General features: G+C 46.8%; 1 protein-coding gene across 3 annotated transcripts; it reads right to left on the reverse strand.

Moving 5' to 3' along the window:
- Window positions 1-463: 463 nt before the first annotated feature.
- LSR (lipolysis stimulated lipoprotein receptor) lies at window positions 464-27,786 on the reverse strand. Of its 3 annotated transcripts, XM_053398256.1 has the most exons (10): window positions 27,322-27,786; window positions 21,508-21,849; window positions 12,744-12,863; window positions 8,938-8,994; window positions 6,678-6,824; window positions 6,092-6,262; window positions 4,879-4,938; window positions 3,313-3,444; window positions 2,532-3,154; window positions 464-1,398 (listed from the first exon to the last, which is right to left on the reverse strand). In XM_053398256.1, the coding sequence occupies exons 1-10, from the start codon at window positions 27,380-27,382 to the stop codon at window positions 1,363-1,365; spliced, it is 1,749 nt and encodes a 582-aa protein (XP_053254231.1). In that variant the 5' UTR covers window positions 27,383-27,786; the 3' UTR covers window positions 464-1,362. The 3 variants fall into 3 exon arrangements, with proteins under 3 accessions (XP_053254231.1, XP_053254233.1, XP_053254232.1); XM_053398258.1 differs by lacking the exon at window positions 3,313-3,444; XM_053398257.1 differs by lacking the exon at window positions 8,938-8,994 and having other exon boundaries at window positions 27,322-27,785.

The following is a 27,786-nucleotide window of genomic DNA, read 5'->3' on the forward strand; positions in this document are numbered from 1 at the left end:
CGCTCCCGTTGCTCAGTCCCAGCGCCTGCCAACCTAGCAGTTCGAAAGCACCCCCGGGTGCAAGTAGATAAATAGGGACCGCTTACTAGCGGGAAGGTAAACGGCGTTCCGTGTGCTGCGCTGGCTCGCCAGATGCAGCTTGTCACGCTGGCCACGTGACCCGGAAGTGTCTGCGGACAGCGCTGGCCCCCCGGCCTATAGAGTGAGATGGGCGCACAACCCTAGAGTCTGGCAAGACTGGCCCGTCCGGGCAGGGGTACCTTTACCTTTACGTGCACAAACATGAACATTTACGCAACTAACTTCAGAGTTGCTTTAACTCCTCTCTAAAATGCTCTACATATGCTTTTTTTAAAAAAGAAACCCACCTCAGAATAACAATTTTTTTAAAAAAAATACACAAAAGCTAGTAAGAGGGATGTTTTTCACCCACCCTTTTCCAACATCACATCCTAGTCAAGAATTCAATCCTACTCGTTTTATTTTCATTTCTATAAAACAGCAATCTCAACAAAATTATAAGCTCTTTGCGCTCTAGAAACAAGGGTTGGGAGCCTGTAGTGATGCCGCTGTTGTTAAGACTCCTATCAGCCCCAGAAAATGGGGTCAGGGGTGATGGAATTTGTAGTCCAGCAACATCTGCAAGGCCACAGGTTTCCCACGCCTGCCTTAGAATATTTACAGCACTGGCAGTCTATACTTTGTTTACAAAGGGAAAATATCTTGCACGCACAAAATCACACAACTCATGTATAAACCACTTTCATAAACCGCTTTTGAGGTTGTTTGTTTGTTTTTTACAATCAAGCGGTACATAAATTTTACGGAATAAAAAATAAAATGAAAAGAAAAAAAATGTGTTTGAAGCATTTCAAAAACCTATGCGGAAAATGTAGTTCCGGTAGATTCTCTTTGGAATCATCTTCAAAATTATTCAAAAAGGTAAAGGGAGAGGAAGATCTCCTTTTGGCAAAATAAGACCACTGGTTTCTGTTTCCAGTACAGTACTGTAGGATCGCGTTCAAGTGCCCTCCTGAACACTACGTAAAAAATAAAACTAGGCCTGAAATTTAAAAGGAGCACCCAAAAAGGATCTTAAGAGTTCTCCTGCAGTGCGAACTCCTTAAGATTCTCAGCTGATATGCAATGAAGTTAAACCTAAGGCACCATGAGGTCCATTTCTCAAGTTTGGTCCAGTCGACTAGTCCCTGTTGTCAGCTGGGCATACACAAAAGCTCCACTTGCTCCACTTTATAGACTCCAGGTGAATAAAGCTCATATCAACAAGCCAAGACGCAGTTGTTGTAGCTGTCCAAGGCACAGGACTTCTCTCATCCACCCAAGGCAAAGGTATGGAAAGGGTTAAACCACCAAACTTTCCCTGCTGACAGCATGATTCTGTAGGGCAAAAAGAAAGTCAAGGTTCAGTAATACAATTTAAGACGTTTATATCTCACCAGATTTTTAGAACAACCCAAGGCTGTTAACACCACAAGATGTAACAAAAACACCACAAATAGATGACACACACGCTTTTATTGACCAAGATCCAAAGACGGGCCCCCTAAAACACCTTTGCACAGCTTCCTGAGCTTCAGTAATAAAGACAGATACTGGTGGGTCTCCAATTCTACTATCTTGGAGCCACTAACCAGAAAGCTAGTTTTGGTCTTCCTTTAAGCAACATTCCCATAGCAGATCCTAAAAAGCCCTAGCTGCTGGATAATCTTCCCCTATAAAGCTGACTGGGACACAGGTGGCGCTGTGGGTTAAACCACAGAGCCTAGGACTTGCCGATCAGAAGGTCGGCGGTTCGAATCCCCTCGACGGGGTGAGCTCCCGTTGCTCGGTCCCTGCTCCTGCCAACCTAGCAGTTCGAAAGCACGTCAAACTGCAAGTAGATAAACAGGTGCCGCTCCGGCAGGAAGGTAAACAGTGTTTATGTGTGCTGCTCTGGTTTGCCAGAAGCGGCTTAGTCATGCTGGCCACACGACCCGGAAGCTGTACACCGGCTCCCTTGGCCAATAAAGCGAGATGAGCACTACAACCCCAGAGTTGGCCACGACTGGACCTAATGGTCAGGGGTCCCTTTACCTTTACCTTTATAAAGCTGACTGAACCACCCCAATCACTTCAGTTGCTCTTATCAGTACAACGCTGGGTCTTCAATTTGGGTCAGCCCCAAGAACAGGCGTGGGGAGACTGTGGCCTCCCTAGACATTACTAGACTCCAATTCCCATAATACCTGAAGACAGGCTATGCTAGTGTGGATGGAAACTGGGAGTCCCGCAACACCTGAAGAGACCCACTTCTACCCTGGAACATCTCCTCTGTTGAACCCCTTCTTCCAACAGCAGCTCAACCTCCTCAGGAGAAAGAAAAGAATCGACCTTGAGGGCCTCATTCCTCCACTTCGCTAGCAACGTAAAAGGACCCAGCAGTCAACTGAAGGCCATGTTTCACCTGAAACTCCAAGGCAATTCTATCATGCACCATGTTGGCAGTGTTCTCTCCCTACCCCACTACTCACCCTCCGGAGCTTGCGGTCATTCTTGCCACGGGAAGAAACAGACTCTGTCTCTGTGTACGGAGGTGGTGGAGGCGGGAACCCATTGCTATCGACATCTCCGTTTCTCCTGTTGCCGGGCCTCCCACTTGATGTACTGGCATGATCCCGGTCCTCACGGCCGGCTGCCTTCTGCTTCCGCCGCAGCGCTTCCTGCAAGATCCGGTCATCGTAGTGCGATCGGTCCAGGTCCCTCAGGTCATCCCTGCTCCGGCTGCGCCGTCCGCCGTAGCGGTCATAGTCGTCGCGGGAGTCTGGGGAATAGTCGCGGCGGTGCCACTCGTCATCATCGGAGCCACGTCGGCCGCGGCTCCTGGGTCGGTCTGGATAAGGGTCCCGGTCCAGATCATCCAGAGCGTCCACCGAGCGGGATCGGGGCCGCCGGCCATAGCCTCGCGATGGAGGGTCCTCGTAGTGGCCGCGCTGCAAGGGAGGTAGCAAGCGCCTGGTCTCGCTGCTCCGCATGCTCTCCTCTTCCACGTCGCTGATGGGGGACATGGCCTGGCCGCGCAGACGGCCCAGCCCCTGCCGCAGTTCGTAGCGCCGATCGTCCTCATGCAGAGAGCTTAGTTCGCTCATCACGGAGGCTGGAAAGTAAGTGCAAGAGGGGGTCAAAAGCTTCTAGGCTGCAAATGAGTCATCAGCTAGTTATCATGCTCTCCTAAAAAACAGCTGTCCCTGAGGGCTGCTCTTGGGGAGCCCCGTGGTGTGCTTCCACACATAAAGAAGGACCCAACCAAAGTACCTTTCTCAAGCCTCCCATTAGGCTGGCCCGGGCGGGTGGGGTCAAAGTTGGCCAGCTCCTTCTCCATATAGTAGAGCACCCGCATGGAGTCATCCTGCTGGTTGGCTTGGATGCGGTAGCCGCTGCGCACAGCTGGGGAAGAGACACCAGGAGCAGGCTTTAGGACAGAGGCCCATTTCCCTATTTGCAGGGAGCCAAATTTCTTCCACGGGACAAAACGCAGCAAACAGGGCTACAACCAAGGGATTTGCCCACCACCAAGATCTTTAAATGCAGCGCTGAACTGGAAAGAGGCAATAGCTGCCCCTTCTCCTGCACCCTGCCTCTCCCAGTCTTTTGGTCTACAGCTGCCCCCCAACCTGCCTGCACAGCCTACAGCAGATGAAGGGTCTGGCTGCAGAAAAGTGGGAGAATAAACGGCAACCTCGTCGCCTGCTTCAGCAGATTTAAAAATAAAGGGGGAATCTCCAGGATGCAACAGGCACTCTGTGAACAAGGGCACATTTCTCTGCATGTTGGGAAAGGTCCTCCCAACACAACCTGGAAAATTCTCTCCTCTGCTGAGCCTGATGTTTCTCCCCAAGAGGCAGTTGTTGTCTCCATGAATCCCTTTCCAAGGCTTTCTAAGTTCAAATGGCAGGATAGCATTCATATATCTGTGGCACTATAGCCCTAAACCTTGTAGCAGCAAGTATTCAGCACAGCTATGTTTGGAACACATAGTCCAAGCAACGGCTCAAACTAGGTGTGCTACTGAGTATCGGTACAAAGAGGGCAACAGCACCCTGCCTATGTTCTTTTGCCACCTCTGTTCCAAGCAGGAGTTTTTAAAATCTGTCCACTTTCTGCCAGTCTGTACATTTTCTGGCTTGTTTTTGCTGCTGCTGCATTTTTAGCTTTTTTTTCCGGCCACATACTTGCATTCCAGGAGCTTGAAGGTTCTATATAGGAACTTGTCCACCCAATATGGTCAGCAATGGCCCACTGGGGGAATTGAACTCTTCCCAGTTAAGATACTTTGGTGGGCATGGGGTGCTATTCCTCCAAGTGGCACCATTGCTGGCCCTGCTCAGCATAGAAGAGGTGGCGAGGAGCTGCCCAGGATCTTGCAAGTGCCATTCCTGGGCACTAAACAGGACAATATCTCAGAAGCCTATGTGGTATCCTCTCATACTATCCTAAAAAGTGTGCATCTGGAAGGTGAGAAGGAAATCCTAAGCAAACTCACTACATGAGCAATTTCCTGCTCTATCTTTACTAATTAGCAAGCAATTCTGCTTCTGTGCAGCAGAGGGAAGCATTAGCCCTCAATATCTCTCTCTCCACACCCCATAAGCTTTCAACCTCAGTTGCTTGCAAATACAAACAGCTGGATCACCCAAAAGCACAATTCCCCATGTGAGCTCACAGGCAGCTCTCCCACAATGAAGCAGGTTAGTTCAGCCAATGGTGAAGCACTTGTCCACCCAAAAGGTTGCCTGCTGTCACGACTTCATTTTTATATGCCCCTCAATGAAGGTCCAAGCAGACAGTTCTGCTTCTATCCCCAATACACATGTTTCTTACCAGCATTTGCAATACTATCTGTATCCCTCAGGAGGGGCACCTGGGAGCTGTTCCCACCAACTGCAATGAAATAAAGAGACAGCAAGGATTGTCAAAGAACTTTGGTATTCAGCCATGAGAATGACTGATCATCCCTACACTCCTCAATCCTGCAAACTTGTACAAGCAGTATCAGGTCATTCTTGCAGTTCTGGGGCTCACTGTTGTACCCTGTAAACAAGACCCCTTTTACTTAGCGTTGCCTGTCAAGCACCTGATGCCAGGTGATTCGGCACTTTGAAGTCTCAAAAGCTGGGCCTTCAAAGCACTGTGTACAGCCAAATCTGGAGGCTTCAACTCTACTTCCCATTAGTCACTGGGTGGCAGAGGTGAAGCCTGCCTTCTTTTGCCAATGCACAATCATTAATTCATTCATAATTTTATTTGTATGCTGCCTTTCCATAGGTTCAAACAATGTGCAAGGCGGCTTATAAAAAAAAATCAGATAATTACAAACATAGCAAAAGGAGGCATAAACAATAAATAAATCATCAAGAAGTACACTAATTGGACAATTTCCAGATAAATCATAGTAAGTTCTAAAATAAAATAAGTTCCCCTCAATAAACCCTACTCAGCTGTCTATTCAGCAGCCTCAGCTTTTGTAGCTGGAGTCAGTCAGGGCTGTGCCTTCCCAGGCCAGGGACGGGGGAAGGCCTGTAGGCAGGAACGAGGACTCACAGCCCAGATGGTCACGGGCCTCTTCATTAGCCTCATATTTTGTAGCTGGAGTAAATCACTTTAAAGCCCCTGGTTGTGCACTGGCAGCACTTCTCTACTTGCCTGACCCCTGACATCACACATCAGGTGTGGGGAGGTGGGTGTGGTCTGGGGGAAAACAGCCTCAAAGGCCACATCTGACCTGCAAGCCAGAGGATCCTCACCACCTGCTCTGCCTGAAGAACTCCAGCTAAGAAGAAGAACTCCATCCCCTCTACATGATTGTTTCCAAAGCCGAATGTGCTTATCACTGTGTTCAGCAAGACAGCAGCTGCCCAACAGTTACAAGAAGTGAGGAACCAGCTCTATCACCCAGCAGACCAGGGTTAAGCCCAAATGAGAGCTCACAAGAGTCAGGCTCTAGGCTAGCACAAAGCCTTTTAGAACTGTCAATTCAGTCCAGCAGGGAACTAGCTCTGGGACAGCAAGGATTTGGCTAGGAGAAGCCACTTACCTGAACTGGCTCTGTCGTAATCCACTCCATAACCATTGTACATGGCAGGCATTGGACCCATGGGGATCACAGTGGCTGGGGGCCCCTGCTTCAGATGGTTACTGGATGCATAGAGGGTGGGTGCATAAACACTGGGGGCCCCTGAAGTTGCAGCTTTCCCTGCAAGGTAGACTGAAGACATGCTTGTGTTAGGGATTACAATATAATAATGCTGGAGAAGAGGAATTCTAAGCCAAATGTTCAGGGCATTCCTCCAGCAACATTCAGGGGAATCACAAATTCAGGGTCAGTGATAACATTTGCCCTGCTCCGCTTTTCATCAGTGCAAATGTAGGCAGATGGCTTCCATATTGCCCATGTTTCCCTTACAGAAATATGCTGATATAATGCAGCATTAGGTAGCTTGGGAAAAGTTAGGGACTGCTCTGACACAGAGCCAAGGGTGTTTTACTAATAAGCCTATGGGCAGTCACACAAAGATGAGAGAACTTGTCCTAGGGTCAGGCAGAAGGTTCATGGCAGATCTGAGAACAGAAGCTGCTCTGCCTGCTCTCGCAGTTCAGGGGAAGAGAAGATCAAGACTTACGTGCTTCAGGACAGCAGCACTTCTCAGAGCAGCAGGGGCATCGGACGTAGCAGCAGCAGGTGTGAGGGCAGCACTGACACCAGCAGATCCCAAAGAGCATTAAGACCAGAAAGAACCCTAACACCACCAGGACGACAAAGAGCCAGTCTGGGAAGAAAGGGGGGTGGGGAGGGAAAAGTCCTTTTGAGACAGAGCCTATGAATCAAGTTCCATCTAGAGAGAAGGGCTAGGCCATCTTAGCAGCTTCTACAAAGAGTCAACAAGCTTCAATTGAGGAGGAGAATGCTAGTTGTGATACCAGGCACTCCTTGCCCTAATATACAGCTCTCAGTGTGACAGCCTCAGCAAACTGACAATTTCTGCCCCCTCCTCACACAAGATCCTGCATTGCCCAGGCCCGGAAGTCCCTCCTCTCAGACCCTAACTGATCCTGTTGCATGCTGAGTGCATGCCAACAGATCCTCTTGAATCCTGAATCCCAAAGGGCTGATAAATATCTAGACATTCATTCTACATCTATCCCATTCATTGTGCTGTTCTGTCTCCTAAAGGATCAGGATCAGGCCCTCACCCCCCTCTTGCTGTTCCTAAGCAAAAGGACTGCTGCACCAAGATTGCTTTGCAGAGGCAAAATCCCTCCCATGTGTCAGTAATGTGCAAGTCCAGTGTCAATGCTGAACCTACATCTAACAAGTCGCCCAGGGAAGCAAAAGCCTTCAATGTGCCACATTTTTTGCTCCTCTCGTTCCTTCTCTTTCTGTTGGGTGCTTCATCCACTGCTTTTATACATTGTTCTTTAAACTCAAGGGCCCTACAGCTGCAAAATGAAATATGATCCTAGACTGGCAGACCAATTTCCATATATTACCAACACAGGTTCTGGGATTAGCCCAACAGATGAAGACCGCAGAACTTGCAGTATGGAGCGTGTTCTCTTTCAAACTCATACACACCACAACTCAAAGAGGGACAAGGCCTCATGGCACAGATCTCTCCACCTAGGTCTGTCAAATGCAGCAAGCTCTCAAGTGCTGGTGTCCATCATTCATGCTTTGAAGCCAGCCTCAGCAGTCCTCATCATCTAATGATAGTTTTCCAGGATGAGTTGGTTGTGTTCAGCTTGCTAGAGCACGGTTTTAAGTATAGCTCTCCCACCAACTTCGAATGGAGTGTTAGGGGACTGCCTTTCTGCTTCGCAAGCAGTTGCGTTCTGTGTAGGATACCAGTGTGGTTTACCCTTCCCTCTCACTAGCTGCTGGGGCTGAAAGGACTTGCATAGCAGCAGCCCCTAAGCAAGTCCTGACAAACCAAAGCTGGGGACCCTTTGCTTATGCCCTCCAGCTAAAGAATATCAGAACAATGCATAACCCAGCCTTCACCAACCTGGCACCCTCCCAATGTTTTGCCCTACAATTCCCAGCACCCCAGCCAGTATGGCCAGTGATCAGGGACAATGGGGAACTCCAAAACAAAGTTTATCGAGGGGGCTAGTGTTAAGACACAACAGCAACCCCTGCGCATACCACCATCATAACAATATCATGTGCAAATGAACACCAAGGTTTGCTATGACGTTAAACTCGGTAGATAGGCTGCAGCCAGTTCCAGCTTGCCCAAATGTGTTTTCTGCACAATCCAGATGCTGGTAACATTAACAAATAATAATAATAATAATAATAATAATAATAATAATAATAATAATAATACATTATTTATACCCCACCCATCTGGCTGGGTTTCCCCAGCCACTCTGGGCGGTTTCCAACAAAAGTTTAAAAATACATTAAAACATCAGTCATTAATAACTTCTCTAAATAGGGCTGCCTTCAGATGTCTTCACACTTGACCTTTTTTTTTTTAGGTGAACCCCCCCCAATGTATGTGTGAACCACTCCTAATTCAGTTACAGGCTCAAGGGACCCTGAATCGCACACTGCACTTAAGCCTGCATCTCTACAGCAGGGACATGAAAAGACAGGTTCTCTTATACATCACAGTTAGAGGTAGGTGGTGGGTGGGTGGGTGGGTGGGGAGGTTGGAAGAAATGTAAAAGAAGCCTACAGAGTTTTGCAGTGGTAGCAAGTTAACAAAAGAAGTACCCTAAGAGACAGACATTTTGGACTCCTTTCCAAACCCAGGCACGCCTACTGCTACCCCGACAGATTCAAGGATAGGACATATTAAAGAACAAAGGAGTATTATCCACCCACCCCACACAACCCCAGGAAAGACAGCATGGAAAAAGAAGCAAAGCCAGTACCTTCCATATGCCCTATCTGAAAGCCTGGCAAAAGCTCTGAGACACCGGAGGATTTGCCTACAGAACAAACAAAAACACAGGGAAAAGAAAGTTACTAAATACAGCTGGCTGCTCCTGGAGGCAGGCACTTCTGGGCCAGCTAAAGCGGTGGTTTGGAACCTAGGGCCAAATGCAGCCCCCTCCAGGCCTCTGTCCTTGGGACTCACCCCAGACCCATGCCGTCCCTGCTCTGCGCTTTCCTTAACAGCTTTGGTTGGCTAGAATGTCTCCTCCGACTATCATAATGCCCTGAGCTTGCACGAATGACGGGAGAGGTGTGTGTGTGGAAAACAAGAGACTTCTGCAAAACTGGAACGAAGCCCACTGTACAAAGGCTAACCCATCCGGCATGCCATGCTGGCATGTGGCCCCTGGAAGGCTGTTTATGAGGAAATACGGCCCTCAGACTGAAAAGGAACCCTAGAGGGGCAAATGGTAATATCAGAAATTCCATCTGCAGTGATTTATCTGTGATGCACGGAAGTCCTTATTTAAATGCGGCAGTCAAGAAGTGAGGAGCCTGCAATTGTTACCTTGTCCTAAGATAAGCCCATTGCTTTTGTCTTAAGGAAATGGAGAAGGCAGAGAGGTAAGGACTAACATTCCTGGGTGTGTTTGTGTGTGTGTCCCCATCCGTCCCCCTGATGGAGCAACTGCAAGCCAGGCACGCACTCTCACCTTCAGAGTGGAATGTTTGGGAAAATATTTCCTTTCCCAGGCCCTGCTGTAAGCAACTGGCATTTTTTCAGAACATGCAACCCTGGCACAGCCAGGCACACCACCCTGGCTGCAGTTCCTGAGCATGGGGGCGGAATATGGTTTCTGACATAAAAAAAATAGAGGAAAAAGAAGAGTACAGGAACTGACAGGAAGCAGACACGTTCCACAGAGAGGGTACTATCTGGAAGAAAGCAGGTCTCCCAGTTTTAGCCAACTTGGGAGTAGAAAACCTCAAGACAATAACACACACAGTATGAAATAGCTGTCTGCACAGAGGCGTCCCAATATATTCCCTGCCTGCTCTGCTCCCTCTGGGGGGAGAACTCCTAGAGCCCCCCAGAGGAATGGATTGATATAAACAACATAATTGCGTGGGACGAGAACCAGGTCACAGATCTGAACATTAGTTAACTTGGCAGTCAGGCAATGCCAGAAAGTTGCTCAGGAGCCTGCAGGATAGGACCAACGATCTGCCTAGTTGAAATCTTGATTCTAATACTGGCCACACAGATGACTTTGAGAAGCTCACCAGGGCATAAAGTAGTAGCCCTCCCATGTTGTTGTTTTTTGCCCTCGACATACAGTACACAGAGATATACTGTATTTTTTGCTCTATAAGACTCACTTTTTCCCTTCTAAAAAGTAAGGAGAAATGTTGTGTGCGTCTTATGGGGCGAATGCAGGCTGTGCAGCTATCCCAGAAGCCAAAACAGCAAGAGGGATTCACTGCTTTCACTGCGCAGCGGTCCCTCTTGCTGTTCTGGCTTCTGAGATTCAGAATATTTTTTTTTCTTGTTTTCCTCCTCCAAAAACTAGGTGCGTCTTGTGGTCTGGTTCGTCTTACAGAGCGAAAAATACGGTACTTGCTCTGGACATTGAGGTTCCATTTAGCCAAGAGCCATGAGTGCAAAAGTTAAGTAAAAATCACAGCACAAATTGCAAAATACAAATTAAAGAATGCAGTCATACGAAAAAGAACAGCAGCAGTTTGAAAACAAACTCACACTGGGTCCCAAGGGCACGTTGCCCCCTTGGTATACAAAAGATGTTAATAAACAAAACAGATAAGATATGATGCGCCACACCTTTAATCCCTGCCACTGCAGGAAAGTCCATTCACGTTCATTTCCTCTCTGCTTCGAAGATCTGCTCACAGCACACAACCACAAGCAGCGTGTTGGTGCACAAAATTCAACACTAAGGATCTGTGTTTGGTTTTGTTTTTTTAAGAACAAAACAAACTTCTAGTCCTAATGTATGCAACAAGGAGCCTGAAAAGTACACAGGCAAAGCCTTATGAAATTAATCCAACTACAATGGACCTGGAAGGAAAAGGGTGAGTGGGATTAGGCCAAGTAACATATTGACTTGCCTTTCACCCAGTTAGACCACTGATCCATTTCCGACCGTCAACAATTCCCCAAGTCCTCAGACAAAACAAAAGGGTTGTTCCCAGCCCTGCTACCCAAGACAATCTTAACTGCAACTACTACTGCATATGCACAAGGTCCCAAAATCAATCCCTAGCAACTCAAGCAATAATATTTCCAGCAGGTAGCATTAAGGCTTGTGTGCCCTTCGTAGCACACAATCACTGAGAAAGGCAGAAACATGTAGAATAAGCAAAATTCCATGCATTTTGCTTAAGTAACAATATACAAGAAGAGTATTTTTTTAAGCTCCACAAAGGACACAAAATTCCTCATGACAGGGGCCAATGTTACAGGGCAGGGTGACATGGCACTGCCCACGATAAAGGGACACTTCAGAATCCCAGTCTCCACCCGCACTTAGAACTGGTTCCTCCAGTACAGTATCACAGACGTGCACACACACACACAGAGGTTTTGCAAAGAAAGAGCCCTGTGTGCAAAGCAAACAAAGATCAACCTGCACCTTGGCTCCAGTCCAGAGACCCTGCTTTGTTCCCAGAACACACACACACACACTGGAGAGTATTTACAAATGACTACAAGAGGACACCTGAGTAGCAAATTTTTGTGTGTCTACGAATGGGTGTCCCAGATAGGGTGTGGCATAGGTTGGGAGTGCGAGGGATCCAGTGCTGTAACAAAGCTGGGCATAAAGCAGTGGGGCTGATATGGCAGGCAATCAAACACAAGGAATTATATGCCAGCCTGGATGCAACTGGTGCTAGGACAGGAAGCACAGGGCTGGGGTCCCAGAAGCTGTTTCTTAGGCTGCTGGTGCAGCGCACAAAGCAGGCTAAGGCAGTAGAGAAGGTCGGCAAAGTTTTCGTGGCTTGGGCCAGATCACAGTCCCGCAGACACCGCTGTGGGCCAGAGTGTGCGCGCACGCACGCGCAAACGCTATTTCCGGCACTCCTTCCAGCATGGAGGAGGCATGCACAGCTTCCCATTGGCTGCAGGAGCTTCCTGCAGCCAATGGGAAGCCAGCCAGTGTTGCGGAAGGCAGTCCCTACTCTGCTCCGGGCCGTAGCGCGGCACATGGGAGCTGACCCGAGTGGGCGGCAGGGGTCCATGGGCCAGTTAAACAACCCCCATGGGCCGCTTGTGGCCTGTGGGCCTTAGGTTGCCGACCCCTGCAGTAGAGCCTGGGCAACAGAATGGACTGCACCAGTTCAGACCCTGAGTTATTGAGGTGGGGAGATAAACATTTTGGATGCTTCCTTACACTTAAAAAGTCTGAGTGAAAACTAGCACAGCACCTCTCTTCTCTCCTGTGTTGTTTTTCTCCTTGGTGTATTTTTGTAACGCAACAAATCTGGGCAAGCAGTAAAAAATAAAAGCTACCACCTGCAATATGAACTACATCACCTCATTCTTCTGTGGATGAACCCAAAGTGCGTGGGACTTGGAAAGCAAAGGTACACGCACCAGTTTTGCAGGGCAAACTAAGCTTGACAACCATCCAGGTCTTCCTTTCCTCCTGGGGATTTACCCAGTAGGCCAGCTAGACTTGTGCGAGAGCATCCTCTCCTACAAAGCCTCCCACAGCATGCAATTAAGCTGCCCTGATCTGTCCTGAGAGATTCCTGTGTGCTCAACAGCAGCCTTGTCACTTACCCAAAACAATGAGCTCAGCGTAGGCCTCGTTGTTGCCTTGCAAGTCTTGATTGGAAGTCACTGTGCAGTAGTACACCCCACTGTCTCCCCAAGCTGTCTGGTCAATGCTGAGGTCAGCATCTAGAGAAGGATGAAAAAGAAGGCAGAGAAGAAGAAAAAAGTATCAACCCAGATGCTAAAAGTCAGCTCCTTGGATAGATGAATGTGAAGCAGAGTCACGGCATCTTCTCTCAAGGTTGCGCCTCTGTAGGGAAACCTTGTATACTCCTACATATGAAACCATAATATTGTTCTAAAGAAAAATCATATTCTTCCACTGGTTATTATAAACTGTACCATCAGTTTGGTTCTTGTCTTGGGAATCTATGAGCATCGCAGGAAGCTGCAAACCATTGCTCATGACGAGAAACCATACGGATACCTACCTTTCCAACCATTCATTTAAAGAAATTTACCTATATGTAAGAACTGGAAACTGCAGCAAGGTGGAGTATTTTGTGCACAAGTGTTGAATAGCACCTGTCTCTGAAAGCGAGCTCTGGACCCTAGAGAGAAGCTGTGCCCCAATTTCAGCCTGAATTGTTTTCAAAAGCTTAACCTAGCTTTTCTGCTGCAAGGAGATCAGAAATAGGCAACCATACCGGGCCTCTCTCACTTGGTGGAAGACTCATTGTTCAAGAGGAACAAGAAAAGGGAAAAAGGAAATCTCCTGCAGAGGCGAGCCACCCCACCCTGCCAGGGGGAAAAGTCCTGGGATTAAGCCAGAAACTGTCAGAGGGGCTTCTCCAGGAAACACATTCCAAATTCACAATTAAATTGCCCAGCAACTTCTTGCAAGAGGGCTTGACTGGAGGGGAGGCTTGTCCCTGCTACACCTTCTTTTACAGACAAGAGACACAATATAAGGTGGCTCTCCTCCTTGCGCTCAGTGAAGCAGCAGTCCAAGGTCGCAAAGGGCCGAACACCCATGACTATTTCTGCAGCAGTGTCCCTGTCTCCAGCATCCAAGAACAGCCCAATCAGACAAAAAGGAAGCTTCTTAGCCACTGTATGCTCGAAAGCCAAACATTTATGAAAACCGAAAACACAAGGCTATTCAGGTTTTTTTTTAAATGGTGTGCAAGTTCTTCTACACACAATTGAACTTCATGTAGAGCACAAGCCACTATATTGGAGCACACCAAATCATTTGCCCATGTGTGTGCGTAGAAAAAAGAGATCTAACAGGAAGGGAGCACATGGAGATCGGCATTGATTGTTGGAATGTACCTCTGATTATTATTATTATTATTATTTAAATAATTTTTATTAACCGGCCAATCAAATCAAATCAAATCAAATCACATAAATTCCGAATTACAAAGCCGAATTTTAAATTTTGTTGAGGGGACCCATATTTCAAGATCCGAAGGGGGATTCTGATCATCTTCTTGCTACTGCGTTAATGTCCAAATCAGTCCAAACAAAGTTCATAATTCTATCCAGTCTTATCTTGCTGTTTCCACATCACCTCTTGTTCATCTATTTTCTCTTTTTTCTTTATGATCTCTTCTGATAGTCTCCTTAAGCCGATAAACACCAATAATAATCCTGTGTGAATTTTTCCGTTCTTCCAATCCTCAAATCGAGATGGTTTCCATATATCATCGCCTTCATAGATAACATCACTTTTTCCATCTTTAATTACAGAACTGTTGTTCTTAAGTCCCTCTGAGGAGATTCACCCACAATATAAAAACAGCTCTATTTCTCTATTTCTCCTCCCAGACTTAAGTCCTCCGACAGAACTTCCCAATATGGCGACGGCACTTTTAACTGCGTCATTCCAAAGCCCTTATACATTCCACGCTCTTCTCAAAACATGCTTTGGTTCGAAAGTTTATCTCCACACAGCCTTAAATCCACAGCTTAAGTCCTTAAAATGACATTTCTGACTTGTGGGGGGGGGGTTTCCTTGTTTAATCACATAAAAGAAAGGAAGGCTTTTCCCCCTCCCCCATCAGTCCCTTTGCCATACCGAGTCTTGGCGTATCTTCTCGTGATTTATACTTGCTCCTTCGACTCTATTTGTTTTATCAGAGATCTCTTCTGTTAGCAGTCTTTACTCCCCCTTCTTCCTTGAAATATGTGCATTCGCTTCATCCAAATTGTTTCTTTTGAAGTTCTTGCAGCTAGTGGCGCAGATCAGAGACGGCGTCCAGGAGCGCCAAAATCCCACAGGAGGGCATTGTGGCTAGTGCCCCCATCCCCACAAATTCGGGGGTGGTATAGGGCACAGCAGGCAAGGGCAGTCCCACCCCACAACCCTGGGGGGGTAGGGAGGCTATTTACTCCCATCACAGCCTCCAAATTACCTTGTGTGGATCGGAGAGATATTATTGTCAGCCATCTTCTGATGCGCCCCTAGTGGCCCCATTATTATTATTATTATTATTATTATTATTATTATTATTATTATTCTAAACTTGTATAATCTTGGGTGTGGCTTGTGACCATGATGAAGGGACCCTGCACTTCTGTGCCTGGCTGAGGATGGAGGTCTGCAAAGATGAAGAGATCTGCAGGTAAGCACTTCTATTTAGTAGGAGGGTACAAGAAGGGAGTATCCAGTGCAGTGGTAGTTCATGCTGGGACCACTCACCAGCGGTAGGAGGGGGGAAAGGTTGTTTTGAGACTTTTGCCGGATTCTCTGCCCAAAGTCTCAAGGAAAAAAATATTCCCTGTACAAAAGTCCATCCATCAACAGTGGTACTTCCCTTCTTAAAAGGGAAGTTACAATTTTAACACATTGCATTGGATGCTCTCGCAATGGTTAGGTACGGGCTATTAGCAGATGCTCTTTTTTCCCTTCTTTGAGTCATACCAGGGTGCAGAAATGGTTGAACGTGAAGTAGAATTAAATCGCAAGCAGGCAAGGACCAGCCCACAGGATGTATTGAATCTCCCAAGTATTTATTTTTTTCTCATCTGCACAACTCTGCATTGCTGCTGTGTGGCAATTCATGGGCCAGTTATTCTCCCTTCTCTGGAAAGTAGACAGCTTTGGCCCATCAAGGCTCTCCAAGGGAAAAGGCAGTGTGGAGAATGAATGATTCAATCCTGGAAAATATAGCAGGCATGAAATAGGGCGAGATACAAGGAAGTGCAGGAAAAAGGGTTTTCTCTCAGCTGGTTTGGATTCTGGTACTCCTCATTTGCTCCAAGGCTTCTGGCTGGGCCAGGTTAACAACAATTAGTTGGGTAGATCAAGCCATCAACACCTAACATCACAGGGAAACCACTTCCTCACTTCCTTATACAGCCCAAAATAACATGCAATTATTTTCCACGTGCTAACTCACCTGGTGGCAATTTATGCCTTCAACTTCTTCCACTTTAACAAGTCCACAGATGCAGCATTGGGTGAGGGAGAAGGAAATTGGTCACATACACATTCTAGCGCAGTTGCTGAAGCAACAAGTACTGCTCACTATCTCTGATTGTAAAAACCAGGGATAGCCAACATGGTGCCCTCTAGATGGTCTCTCCCATCAGCCACAGTGAGAATGCCCGGCAGTCAGGGATGATGGGAGCTGTAGTCCAAGAACATCCTGAGGGCACCATGTCAACTAACCCTGGTACAAACAGCATCTCTGCTGTTTTGCAGGAATGAGAAGCTGGGTCTTTTCAGGCAGGGAACCCGCAGCCTTGCTATAGGGGTTCACAGCTGCATAAATAAAATAGGGTTTGTTCTGCAACAGCACTCAGGAATGTTTCCCCATAGCAAACCGATATATGTGCAAATATCAGATGCACCGGCAGTGGCAATACAAGAGTTGATGGGGTTGGCCTCACTTTTACAGAACTGCTTTCCAGGTCATGACTAAACTGCTTCTGATGCAACAGGACACTGTAAAGAGTGCCAGAGTGCACGGAAAAGCCATTTACCTTCCTGCCGCAGTGGTACTTGCACTGGCGTGCTTTTCAACTGCTAGGTTGGCAGGAGCTGGGACAGAGCAACGGGAGATCACTGGATCATGGGGATTCAAACCGCCGACCTTCTGATCGACAAGCCCAAGAGGCTCAGCGGTTTAGACCACAGCGCCACCTGCATAAGCCCAGGAGATACTAGGGACATGCTCAAGCACAGCAACATAGAATCATAGAATTGTAGAGTTGGACGGGACCATTAAAAACCTATATAGATGGGTTTTGCAAATACACATGTGTATTTTTTCCCCACCCTCTCCTGTTCCTTACTGAGCAAATGTTGCATCACTCTTAAGATTAAAATTCTGTACAAAGGCCAGGACCACACCAAGCCACCACTTCACCATCCCTGTTTCGAAGGCACCAACACTTGCAAATCAGTGGAATATCAGCATATTCTACAAACCAATTGTTTCCAGAACCTGAACATCAGCCTAAGCTGCACCAAGTTTTTAAGTGGACCTTCTGTGCTTCCTGAAATAACTGCAATTAGGTGCTTAGAAAGTGCTGCGAGGATGGAAAGTGCATTGCAATTATTTTTTTTAACTGCTGGTTATGATGCTGCTGAAGGCTTCACAACTAAATCCACTCTGCCCATTACTAAGACGAGAACTATGCAGAGCTTAAGCAGCGGGGGGAAACAGCCCAGGTGTCCAAAAGGGCTGTTTTGGTTTTCTGCAATGTGAGTCAGACCCTATTGTAGCAGGAGAGAAAAAACTCCTGTTATCACACTGCAATCTTTTCCATGCCTTTGGGGGGAGGCAAGAAAGAGAACATCCCTGTGATGCCTCCAAATCTGGCAATCGACTCTTGTTTTGAAACATGTTATCACAAGCTGTAGGTTTTTGCCATGGACTTTTGACCTGCCGGAACAGTAAATGCTGTTTATTCCTGTTTTGCCTCTCCTCTCAAGTCTTTGCTGATGTCAGAGTTCATAAGAGAGAGAAAAAGAAAACAGCAGTACTTGCCAGAATTTAGCAGGGGTCGATTTTGTGATGCACAACAGCAGGAACGAGATAGTGAAAAGATTGCAAAATGGTTGCTGTTCTTGGTCCCAATTTGTAATTATTTTTATTTGGTTTATTTTATTTTAAATGAACTAGGGCTGCAATATATACAGCTTAATCCTATGCATGCTTACTGGGAAAACAGTCCCAATAATAAGACAAACTTTGGCTTAGAGGGAAAGAGCAAAGGTGCAGGTACCCAGAGCAGTAACTTTGCTTCTTCCCTGCTCTAGAGCCAGTGTGGTGTAGTGGTTAAGAGTGGTGGACTCGTAATCTGGTGAATCGGGTTCACGTCCTGCTCTTCCACATGCAGCTGCTGGGTGATCTTGGGCAAGTCGCACTTCTCTGAAGTCTCTCAACCTCGCTCACCTCACAGAATGTTTGTTGTGGGGGAGGAAGGGAAAGGAGAATGTTAGTTGCTTTGAGACTCCTTAGGGTAGTGATAAAGCGGAATATTAAATCCAAACTCCTCCTCCTCCTCCTTCTTCCCAGAGCTAGTTCATGGTTTGCTTTAGAATAATGTGCAATCCCAGGCTTATGGTCTGTAAACCTCAGGCAAACCATAAGCAGTATACAAAGTGCAAACCTTGGTTACAGCTCTCAAGCTGGCTTAGTTCTGGCCAGCGTGGCAACAGCAGAAATGGCGCTGGAGCAAAGCAGCTGCCATTTTCATTCCAGTTACCCACATACATGGACTCTCTTGCAAAGTCATAGTCATAGTCTGGCTTGGTGTTATGCGTGAACCAAGCCTCACCACAGCCAATAGGGTTCACTCTCGACTAAGTATTAAATCAGACTAAAAAGGTGTCTGATTAATCTGTTGGAAGTCATTTTGAGACAATTAAAAAAACAACAACAGAAGGCATTCTCCTCTCTGCAAGAGAGAAAGGGAAAATGCCTCTAATATTTTACTTGCTGGAAAAGACAGGTATAAAATCAAGTATGATTCTTTTCCCCTTCGAAAACAATCTTCCATTCTCTCTTCCATTCTATCTCCTTAGAGCAGAAATGTAGGAACCTGGGCCCCGCAGATGCTGCAGGATTCCAACTCCTGGCAGCCTCAGCGAACGTGGGCAATGCTCAGGGAGGATGCAAGTTGGAGTCCAGCATGTTCCCTGCCCCTGGAATAGTGTTTTGCTGCTTTCAGAAGTCATGCTATCAACCAGTGAACTGTGCTGTTCTCCAGTTGTGCAATACCTACCAATATCATCAAAAAGCAGTTAACAGGATTGTTGGGGTTTAGAAGTAGAACCGGATTCAAAGCCCTTTCAGGGTTGATAAGATTTGTTTTAGGATTGATAAGATGTAGTTCGTAGTGAGCCCCAAGCAGTTCATTTGCTGGTTGCAAGAATACTTTAAGGTGTTAAAAAAACAACATTCAATCCATACAGAAGCAACAACTCAAAACCTACATAGAGTGAATGCAAGCGAAACATAAAGAGAGTACATTGCTTAAGTACTCCAGGGTTTGTACAACTGAGAGTGGTGGGTTTGACCTTTTAAAAACTTTAGAAGATTTGGCCCTACACATCTCATGCTCCATCAATTACAACAGGGATCAGCAAATTTTTTTAGCCGCAGGCTGGTCCACTGTCCCTCAGACCTTGTGGCAGGCCAGAGAAGCAGCACCAGGGAGGAGGAGGTGGAAAAAGAGGCGAGGGGGGCAAGTAGTCCTCCTCCCCACCACCCCAGCCCCAGCCGCTGCGCTTACCTTCCCTGGGGCTGCCACAACCACCACCACTGCTTTTTCCCGTGGGTAGGCAGAGCGAGCTCATCCGCTCCGCTCCCTGGTCCACAGGAGCACCAGGGTGGCGGCGGAGGGAAGATGAAGGGCACAAAAGGGCTGACTCCGGAGGGGCTGCTTAAAATGGCGCTCAGCCAGCTCCCTTCCTCCGTTAGGTAGGGCAGGTAGAAGCAAGGAGGAGGGAGGGAGGAGGCTCCGCCACGGTGTGTGTGTGTGGGAAGGGGGGAGAGAATGGCACAGGCGGGAAATGGCGCAGCCCGAACAAGCAGAATTCCCAAGCCAATCCACAGACAGTCTGCAGGCCGGATCCTGATTGGGCCTGATCCGGCCTGCGGACCTTAGTTTGCCGACCCCTTAATTACAATCAGATTTCTGACCCTCCCCAATCCTGCCATATCAAGTACCTGCTGCTTGCAGTTTGTGGTTCAAATCTACCAGCCCAGGCAAAACATTTTTCACTGAAGCCTGTGATTTGTCAAACTGTTAAGTGACTCAAGCACCTATCACTCAGTCTCTCTCTCCACCACAGAAGACTGCTAATACATACAATAATGCGAATACTGTTGCAACACCACAATTTCTCTTTAGAAGCTTAGAGGAATAGCATTCTTTGCCTGTATGCTCTCACACTGAATTCTTGGCACCTCCATTTAATCTCAAGTATCTGGGCTGAGAAAGACCCAGGAAGGGGAGGCTGTTACCAACAAGAGTTGACAAAAACTCAACTATCTAGGCTATTGGTTTTGGCTTTAACATGGATTACTGGGAACTCGTGCACTGAGTTTACATGACAAAATCAGTCTCTTATCAAGTGTGGCCTGTAGAGTGCTGCTACACAGAACTCTGGGGACTGCACTGCCTGCAAATTCAGCTTTTGTAGCTTGAGGCCAAATAATCAAAAATTCAATTTTCCAAAGGCTTTTAGGATTAAGTTTTCTCGCAGAACCGAAATTCTCTCTGCACATTAAGCGGTTGTATGTTAGGCTAGGGGAGGAGTTGCCTAGCCAGGAAGCACAGCTAATCATTCCAGCACTTGTAAACTTATTGTTCTCTAGCTCCAGCCAACAGAGAAACTGGGGCACAGGAAGGTGTGGAATCTGGTCGCACCCAGTTGTAATCCTGGCACTTTGCCTTTCTTCTTCCTTGTGCTACAGATAAGACGTAGGTTTAAAAAAGCCCCATGAAACTCAAAACAGAAAGCCTGGGGAAAGAATACTTTAGAAGTGAGACAGTGCTTTATGTGTTGAAAGCACTTCACATAATGTTACCCAGTAATCATTACAAGAGCCCTGTGATATTTTTATTTTATATAAAAATTTACACCCCATCCTTCTAGTGCTTATGCAGCACTGAAGACAGCTAAACATTTGACCAGGGGTGGCGAACCTCAGGCCAAATGTAGTCCTTCAACCCTCAGGCCATGCTCCTCTCTGGCCCAACAGTTATTTTGTCTTTAGAATGCATATGCTGCTGTTCTCACCAAAGGAACCTTTGGCACCTAGCAATCTGAGCCACAGCAAGAAGACTGCAAACACAACAGCCTGCATCAGTGAAACTGACAGAATCACAGGACAGCAGGAACTGGGTACCAAAAAAAATCAAGACAAACAGAAGAATAAAGCCACCGGGAAGCTGTACCAAACTGTGAATCTGTAGTCACAAATAAGCCACAGTGTTTTAAGCTCACGGTCTTTGTCTCCAACATAAGCCAGATCTGACTGAACGATGCTTCAAAAAAAATATCTTCCATTTGTCCAACTTCCAGATCTTGACTTCTATTCCATGATCCCGACCTGTCTACATCCTTAACTTATATCACCCTGTGCCCACCTAGAACATTGCTTTCTCTTCATACATACATACCTTCTTTGAGAAAGCCAATCTGATGCCACAGTTAGCCTATGGGACTTTGATCTAGGTTCAGATCCCTGCCCAAACAAGTTTTCTGGGTGACTTTGGCCCCAACATTCCCAACCTACCTCACAGAGCAGCTGCTATTAGGGTTCTTGGAGAACAGCCACCGCTCCTGTTGCTATTTACTTACTATTGGTGATGGTGATGCGCCGGCCCTGGTAGAAGTCCCCAAGGGTCACTGTATTGCCTTGCTTGGTAGCTACAACCCGCACTGTCCTGGAGTTGTCCTGACACTCCACATATGGGTTGTACCCGGGGTTGTTCTGCTGCAGCTGGTTGGTGATCTGGCTGTCCTGGCTGCTGGGGTTAAAGGCATCTGCCAGGCGGCTCCGGCAGTAAGACTTGTACTTCCACGTGACAATAGGTGGCGTGGTGGCTGAAGTCTGGTAGTTGCACTGGAGAGTGACAGGTTGAAATAGGATGACCACGTTGAATGGGTTCTGCACTGTGACTTGCATTGCAGAGGCAGGATCTGGAGATAAGAGCAGTCAGACAGATAGGACGACATCGTAATGAGCAGAATAGTAGTAGAAAATGCCACAGAGCTCCCTCCTGGAATGTTTCTCCACCACAGTCAATTACTACGACCATTGCACACTAGAATCCAGGACTGTGAATAATCCTGCCTTATCCTCTTAGCAAACGCCCCTCACGCTTTTTAACAAATTCATTTCAGGGGCATGCAGTCAGCCCTACCACCTAGTTAAGCCAGTTTGGCTTCTCTGCTTCATCTTTCAAGAGGAAATAAACACTTAAGTCTCAAGTGTGGAAATCAGACATGGTGTCTGCAAGCTCAGTGAAAACACAGCATTTTCTGTAACTAAATGCTGGCCATCTAAACCTGTCAAATGTTGATGGACAAGGCAGGAAATATCCCACAGTCTAGCCTCCTGGGAATCTGATATATCTTTCTACACGTGAGGTGAGCTAGAGAGCTTTGCTGTCACAAATGCAGAAGCAAATTTATTAAGCCAAAGGTTTTTATCACTACTTCAACAGGGAACAAGAACTGGCATTAGCACAGAGTGAGGAAATGCACTCTCACAGGCAAGAGAACCATTATGCATTTAACTTCATTCATACCATTAACCTGTTTCTGGCTAACAGCCAGAAAAGAAAGCCAGAGAGTTGTTATCGGTATCTTTCAAACAAAAAGGAATGCAGGATTGTGGGGTAAAAGAGAGAGAGACATGAACCCCATGAGCCTTTGTTTCTAGTCTGTCTTCAAGGAATCTTTCTCAAGACGATCTCTTTCCTTGACTCACCAGGCTTTATTTTATCTCCTTTATATACTCTACATTTCACAAAAAACAAGCACAAAGGTTTGAGAGTAACATTTTCTCCAGCTCTGCATTTTAGACACTTCCACAATCCAGCTGCCTTCTTTCTCTAAACCAGAGGTGGGAGACCTCCAGCACTAATCTGGCCTGCCACAGGACTCAATTTGACTTGCAAAAACATTTCCCACAAATCATCCCCACCTGATGTCTGGAGCTTTTTTTTCCTTCTCCAAAGGAAACACTTTTGATTCAAAACACTGGAGGAAGCACTCTGAATCCAAACTGCTTCCTATGCAGAGAGCGGGAAATGCTCCATTTTTAAATCAGCTGATTGGTGGCTACACCAAGCCTCTTTGAAGATGCACTCTCAGCACCGATCAGCTGAATGGTGCTGAAAGTACCTCTTCAAAGGAGGTTGCAGTCACTACTGATCAGCCTTCTAGGCAACCTCCAGTGAACTTTGACATGCATCACAACTGCATCATTAAGATAGCCAGAGGTCTTTCCCAGCAGTCAGCCTGCAAGGGGTGGGGGCAATTTAGTCCACCACCAGCCAGTTCCTCACTCTGCTCTAAACACAGAACTAGAGCTATACATGCTAAACCAGGAGGGTTAATCAGTAACTGAAAAGCAGCCTGAAGAAGGGGAAACTTGCAGCAGCTTCTGGGTTACAGAAAATCGTTTCCCATTCTGAAAGGAACAAATGACTTCCTATCGATGGACTGCTAACCCCAGCATATGTTATTCTCATCTTCCCCAGTAATCCAACTGACTCATTAGCCAAGCCTTGTAAATAAGCCTACATAGAACTTGCGAACCCACAAAGACATTCTTGCAGTACATTAGCCACGCAACAGTTTTTCCAGTTCAGCAGAGCATTCATACTTGCAGCTAATTTAGGGGAGCAGCTATTTGCAATACTACATAAACACACCTTCCATTTTCTTCCAATCAAACCAGTCAACATTCTAGCACTTAAATGAAGTGATGATGGGCCACAGCTACTTCTTAATCTATTCATAACACTTGTCAACACCAATTGCTACCTATTATTTATTGATGTAAAGCTCCAAAACGTATTCTGTATAGTTAAGTTTTTACCTCTGTCTTCAGTACATTTTATTGCTATGGCTAGTGGCTGATGCAAATAAAATTCTTCTGATCTGATTACCAAGTCATGCAACAACCACTGTTCATAATCAACCCTGAAACTCAAAACTCCAATAGGAGTCTCCCGCCCCAAGTATTTCACCTTTCCACATATGCAGCCAAGCTGGCATGCATAAATACTTCATGTACTGGCTGTGCTCAGACATCATGGTAGTCAATTATGGTTACATATGAACTCTGAAATATGCTTAATGTTAACTATGGTTTGTTAAAAGAAGCCAGTTTGTTTGTGTAGTAAAGTAAAATTAGTTTATTGTAAACAAATCCTAGTAAGTTAAACATATTATGTTCGGTTCAGACATCAACCAAAAATAGGAGCAAAAGTTTTTAACCTCTTCTTCAAAGCCCAACCAGGGAAGGATAGGGAAGGCCATACCTGGTCCTGTCACAATAAACTAGGGGTTCTGGTGCCTGTCAGTACCAAAGAACATTGGCTCAAGTCACAGATCCTCATGATTTTTACATATAGTCAGTTGAAAATCACAGAACAAATATATCTGTGTAAAAAGAGGTGACCTCTGATGTGATGGTGGTTAGAGGGGACCCCTTATAAAAAAAATTGAGGATCCATGAGGAAATGTACCTCAGTTATGTGTCTGTGCCATGGCAGCTCCAAAAGCACCATATTTGCAGGGGGGGGGGGGGTACTCATGAAACAATAATACAATTGCAAGAGGAACCACTTTATTTAGTCATACCTCATGCTACGTTTGCTTCCTGTTACGTTCTTTCAGGTTATGTCCCGCGGCGACCCGGAAGTACCGGAAAGGGTTACTTCCAGGTTTCGCTGCTCGCACATGCACAGACACACAAAATGATGTCATGAGCAGAAGGGCCAATCGCAACCCGCGCGTGCGCAGACACGCCACTGCAGGTTGTGCTCTTTTCATGTTGCAAACGGGCCTCCCGTTTGCAACCAGAGGTACCACTGTACTGAATTCAACTTGAGTGGGGGGTTTGGGGGGAGAGAGAGGAAGGCACACACAATTCTCAGGAAGTGGGTAATCACCATCTCAAAGGAATGGGCAGACTACCAGGAAAGGCAATCAGATAAGGCATTATCAGATAACCTGGCAGACAGGAAAAACAACAACATTCAAATTCCTGTTGTAGACCACCTTTTCTGTGATGTAGGTATGATGTTTGTGGGGGGTGGTCTTGAGCTCCAGGGCAGGGAATTTAAAATGTCTATATAAGGGCAGGCACACCTTGGTTCTGGGTCCTCCTCCTTCTCCTGCGTGTGAGGGGAGCACCCTGTTGCAACAGTTCAATAAAGATCAGGCTTACAAGCTGCTTTGCTTCTCAATATTCTCTGGTTGGCCTCTGTTATTTTCTCCAACCGATGGAGAACCTACAAAGGACTCTATAAGGGCTCTTGTGTCCCCCATAAGGAAATAAGGGCAGATTTTTGTTTACGTATTACACTTTCAGTCATTTGCTTTCTGTTTAGCTTCTCAGGTAGCAAACAGTCTAGAAAAGCACAGAGTTCCCGCAAACCAGCAATATTCACACACAAAAAACCCTGACAGATCAAGGTGGTTTTTATTAGGTGCCTGAAGGATATTTACATTGTCCACTGCACTAGTATTTTCAATCCAAATATCCTTTTCACCGAAAAAAAACAAATCCCTGTCCACTGCTTGCATCAACTTTCTTCCTTTTATTTGCTCCCGTGGTTTCGCCTGAAGGGGGGTGGGTTGGTACAGAGATCAGTTTCGGCAGGCGTGTCATGGCTGCCACAGCAGCCAAGATGAGACATCACCCGAGAAAAAGAGAGGAACGGAGATGACCACATTTCCCACAAGCTGGTCCTGCGTAGAGTCCAGACATCTAAGCAAGACACCCACCACAAAAGTGACATCACCTGCTGCAGAAGAACCATCCCTCTCTCTAGGTCATGAAACTAGGATTACAGAAAAGGGTTCAGGTTTGAGCGAAAACAATTATCAGTCCTTTCCTGGGTGTTTACTTTGGAGGAAGGCCATTAAATGCAAAGCACACACCCTGCCATGTGGTAGACCTAATCCCGGCCAATAGTGGGGGAAGGGGTATAAAAGCATGCCTAAATTTAAGCCACCAATGGGTTGATCCCAATCTTTTCCCCTGGAGCAAATGTTTTTATCTCCCATGGGGCTGGAAACTTGTTAATGTAGTTTTCTCAGCAAGCAAGGATTTCTTAGTTCCACCAACTATTAAATGCTGTTGAAATTCCAATGAGGCTTTCATAAGATTCCCTGATGCTGGACATTATTACCTTTCCTTCTGTCCTTGAAAACACAGGCATTTTCTACAACACGTAGATGGGGTTACTAGGTCCTATTTTGGCCCCTGTTCCTTTAAATCTCCCAATGAGCCTCCTCTCCCAACAAACTGAGGGAGTCAAAGTCAACAAGGCAGATCACTTGGCTGTAACCAGACAAACCTATATGCAAAGAAAGACTCAGACAATCCCTCAAGTTGAGAAAGGTTGTTGCCTTGCGGGAAGGGAGCCAACAAGACAACTTTGTTTTTCAATCCAAGAAGGTTGGCCCAGGAACGGAAGAGAAAAGGCATGTATTTTACATCCCAGAGGTACAGGGAGCAGATTAGGGAAAACTGAAGCTTCTTGGCCTCCCTACAGAACCAAGTTTCAAATCACTGGGAGACCCTGGGCTGGTCACCGCCCCTCAGCCTAACGTACCTCACAGGTACAGATAGGTAGCCGTGTTGGTCTGCCATAGTCAAAACAAAAAAAATTTTTTTCCTTCCAGTAGCACCTTAAAGACCAACTAAGTTAGTTCTTGGTATGAGCTTTCGTGTGCATGCACACTTCTTCAGATACACGTGTATCTGAAGAAGTGTGCATGCACACGAAAGCTCATACCAAGAACTAACTTAGTACCTCACAGGGTTGTTGTGGCAATTAAATGTGGGTAAGGGAGAGAAAGAGAGAAAACTCTGTACACCACCTGCAACCCTTTGGAGAAAAAGATGGGAGCCAAATACAATAGATAAATCATCTCAGTTGCCAACTTCCTTATCTTTCGACAACTACGAAACAGCTAGAAACCTAACAGGTGCCGATTTCCCTCATCACTTCCATAATAAGAAAAAGGCTTCACTCTGTTAATTTCTGCCTGTCGGAAACCCTATTTTCTTTTTTGTGAAAGGCGGGTGGGGGCAAAGAAAACAACAGAGAAAACAGCAGTCATATACCCTTTCCTCACCAGGAAGCCCACACCTTGGAACAGGTGGGTTTCCCAAGTTGCGAAATATCCCCAGACCCTTTGGAAGACAGAAACCCCCTTTGAGCTCTCCAAACAAAACAAACAAAAAAAGGAGAAAGGCGCGCGAGCCCTTCGCCCAATCAGCTCTCGAGTTCTCTCCCCCCCCCCGCCAAAAAAAACAGAAGACCCCGGACGAGTTTCCCCCAGAAGGAGGGTGGAGGGGCAAGGCAGAAGGGGGTCCTGCCGCTCGCGCTGTTTTTTAAAAAAACTTTTAAAAGTTCTTTTTACCTAAGATCCAGGCGCTCCCCAAGAGCCACAGCAAGGGCAGCATGGCCGGCCGAGACTCCATTTCCCACCCCGCTGGCTTGAGAGACGCGGGGAGGGGGGGGTGGTCCGCAGGCAAAGGGAAGCGAGAACTCCGTCGGATCCTTCACTACTTCGGCCCCTTCTTCCCTCCGCGGACTCTTCAGCCGAATCCTTCAGGAACAGCCGTGCCCCGCGCAAAGCTCCCCGAGTTACGTCCGACTGCCGAGCCCCTCTGAGGGCTCTCGCTCTCTCCGCGCGCCTCAGGTGCAGCGCTCGCTGTGGGTGCCTCGCCCAAACGACGGAAACTACCAACTCCCATAAAGGAGGAGAAAAGGGGGTGGCGTGGAGGAGAGACGCGAACCTGCTGAGGCGCTTTCCGGCCACGGAAAGGCTTTCGGTGTGGTGTGGAAGCCCGTCCGTTTGCCGCCTTTGGGAGCCTCTTTTACA

This window comes from Podarcis raffonei, chromosome 8 (genome assembly GCF_027172205.1).
Source record: "Podarcis raffonei isolate rPodRaf1 chromosome 8, rPodRaf1.pri, whole genome shotgun sequence".
NCBI classification, from domain to species: domain Eukaryota; kingdom Metazoa; phylum Chordata; class Lepidosauria; order Squamata; family Lacertidae; genus Podarcis; species Podarcis raffonei.

Excerpts from the sequence above, each read along its gene's own strand:
- LSR (XM_053398256.1), bottom strand. The coding sequence starts at position 27,382 with ATGGAGTCTCGGCCGGCCATGCTGCCCTTGCTGTGGCTCTTGGGGAGC. Across the intron at positions 3,445-4,878 it reads AGATAGTATTGCAAATGCTG|CTGTGCGCAGCGGCTACCGC; the intron begins GTAAGAAACATG and ends TCTCTTCCCCAG. Across the intron at positions 1,399-2,531 it reads ATGACCGCAAGCTCCGGAGG|AATCATGCTGTCAGCAGGGA; the intron begins GTGAGTAGTGGG and ends TTTGCCCTACAG.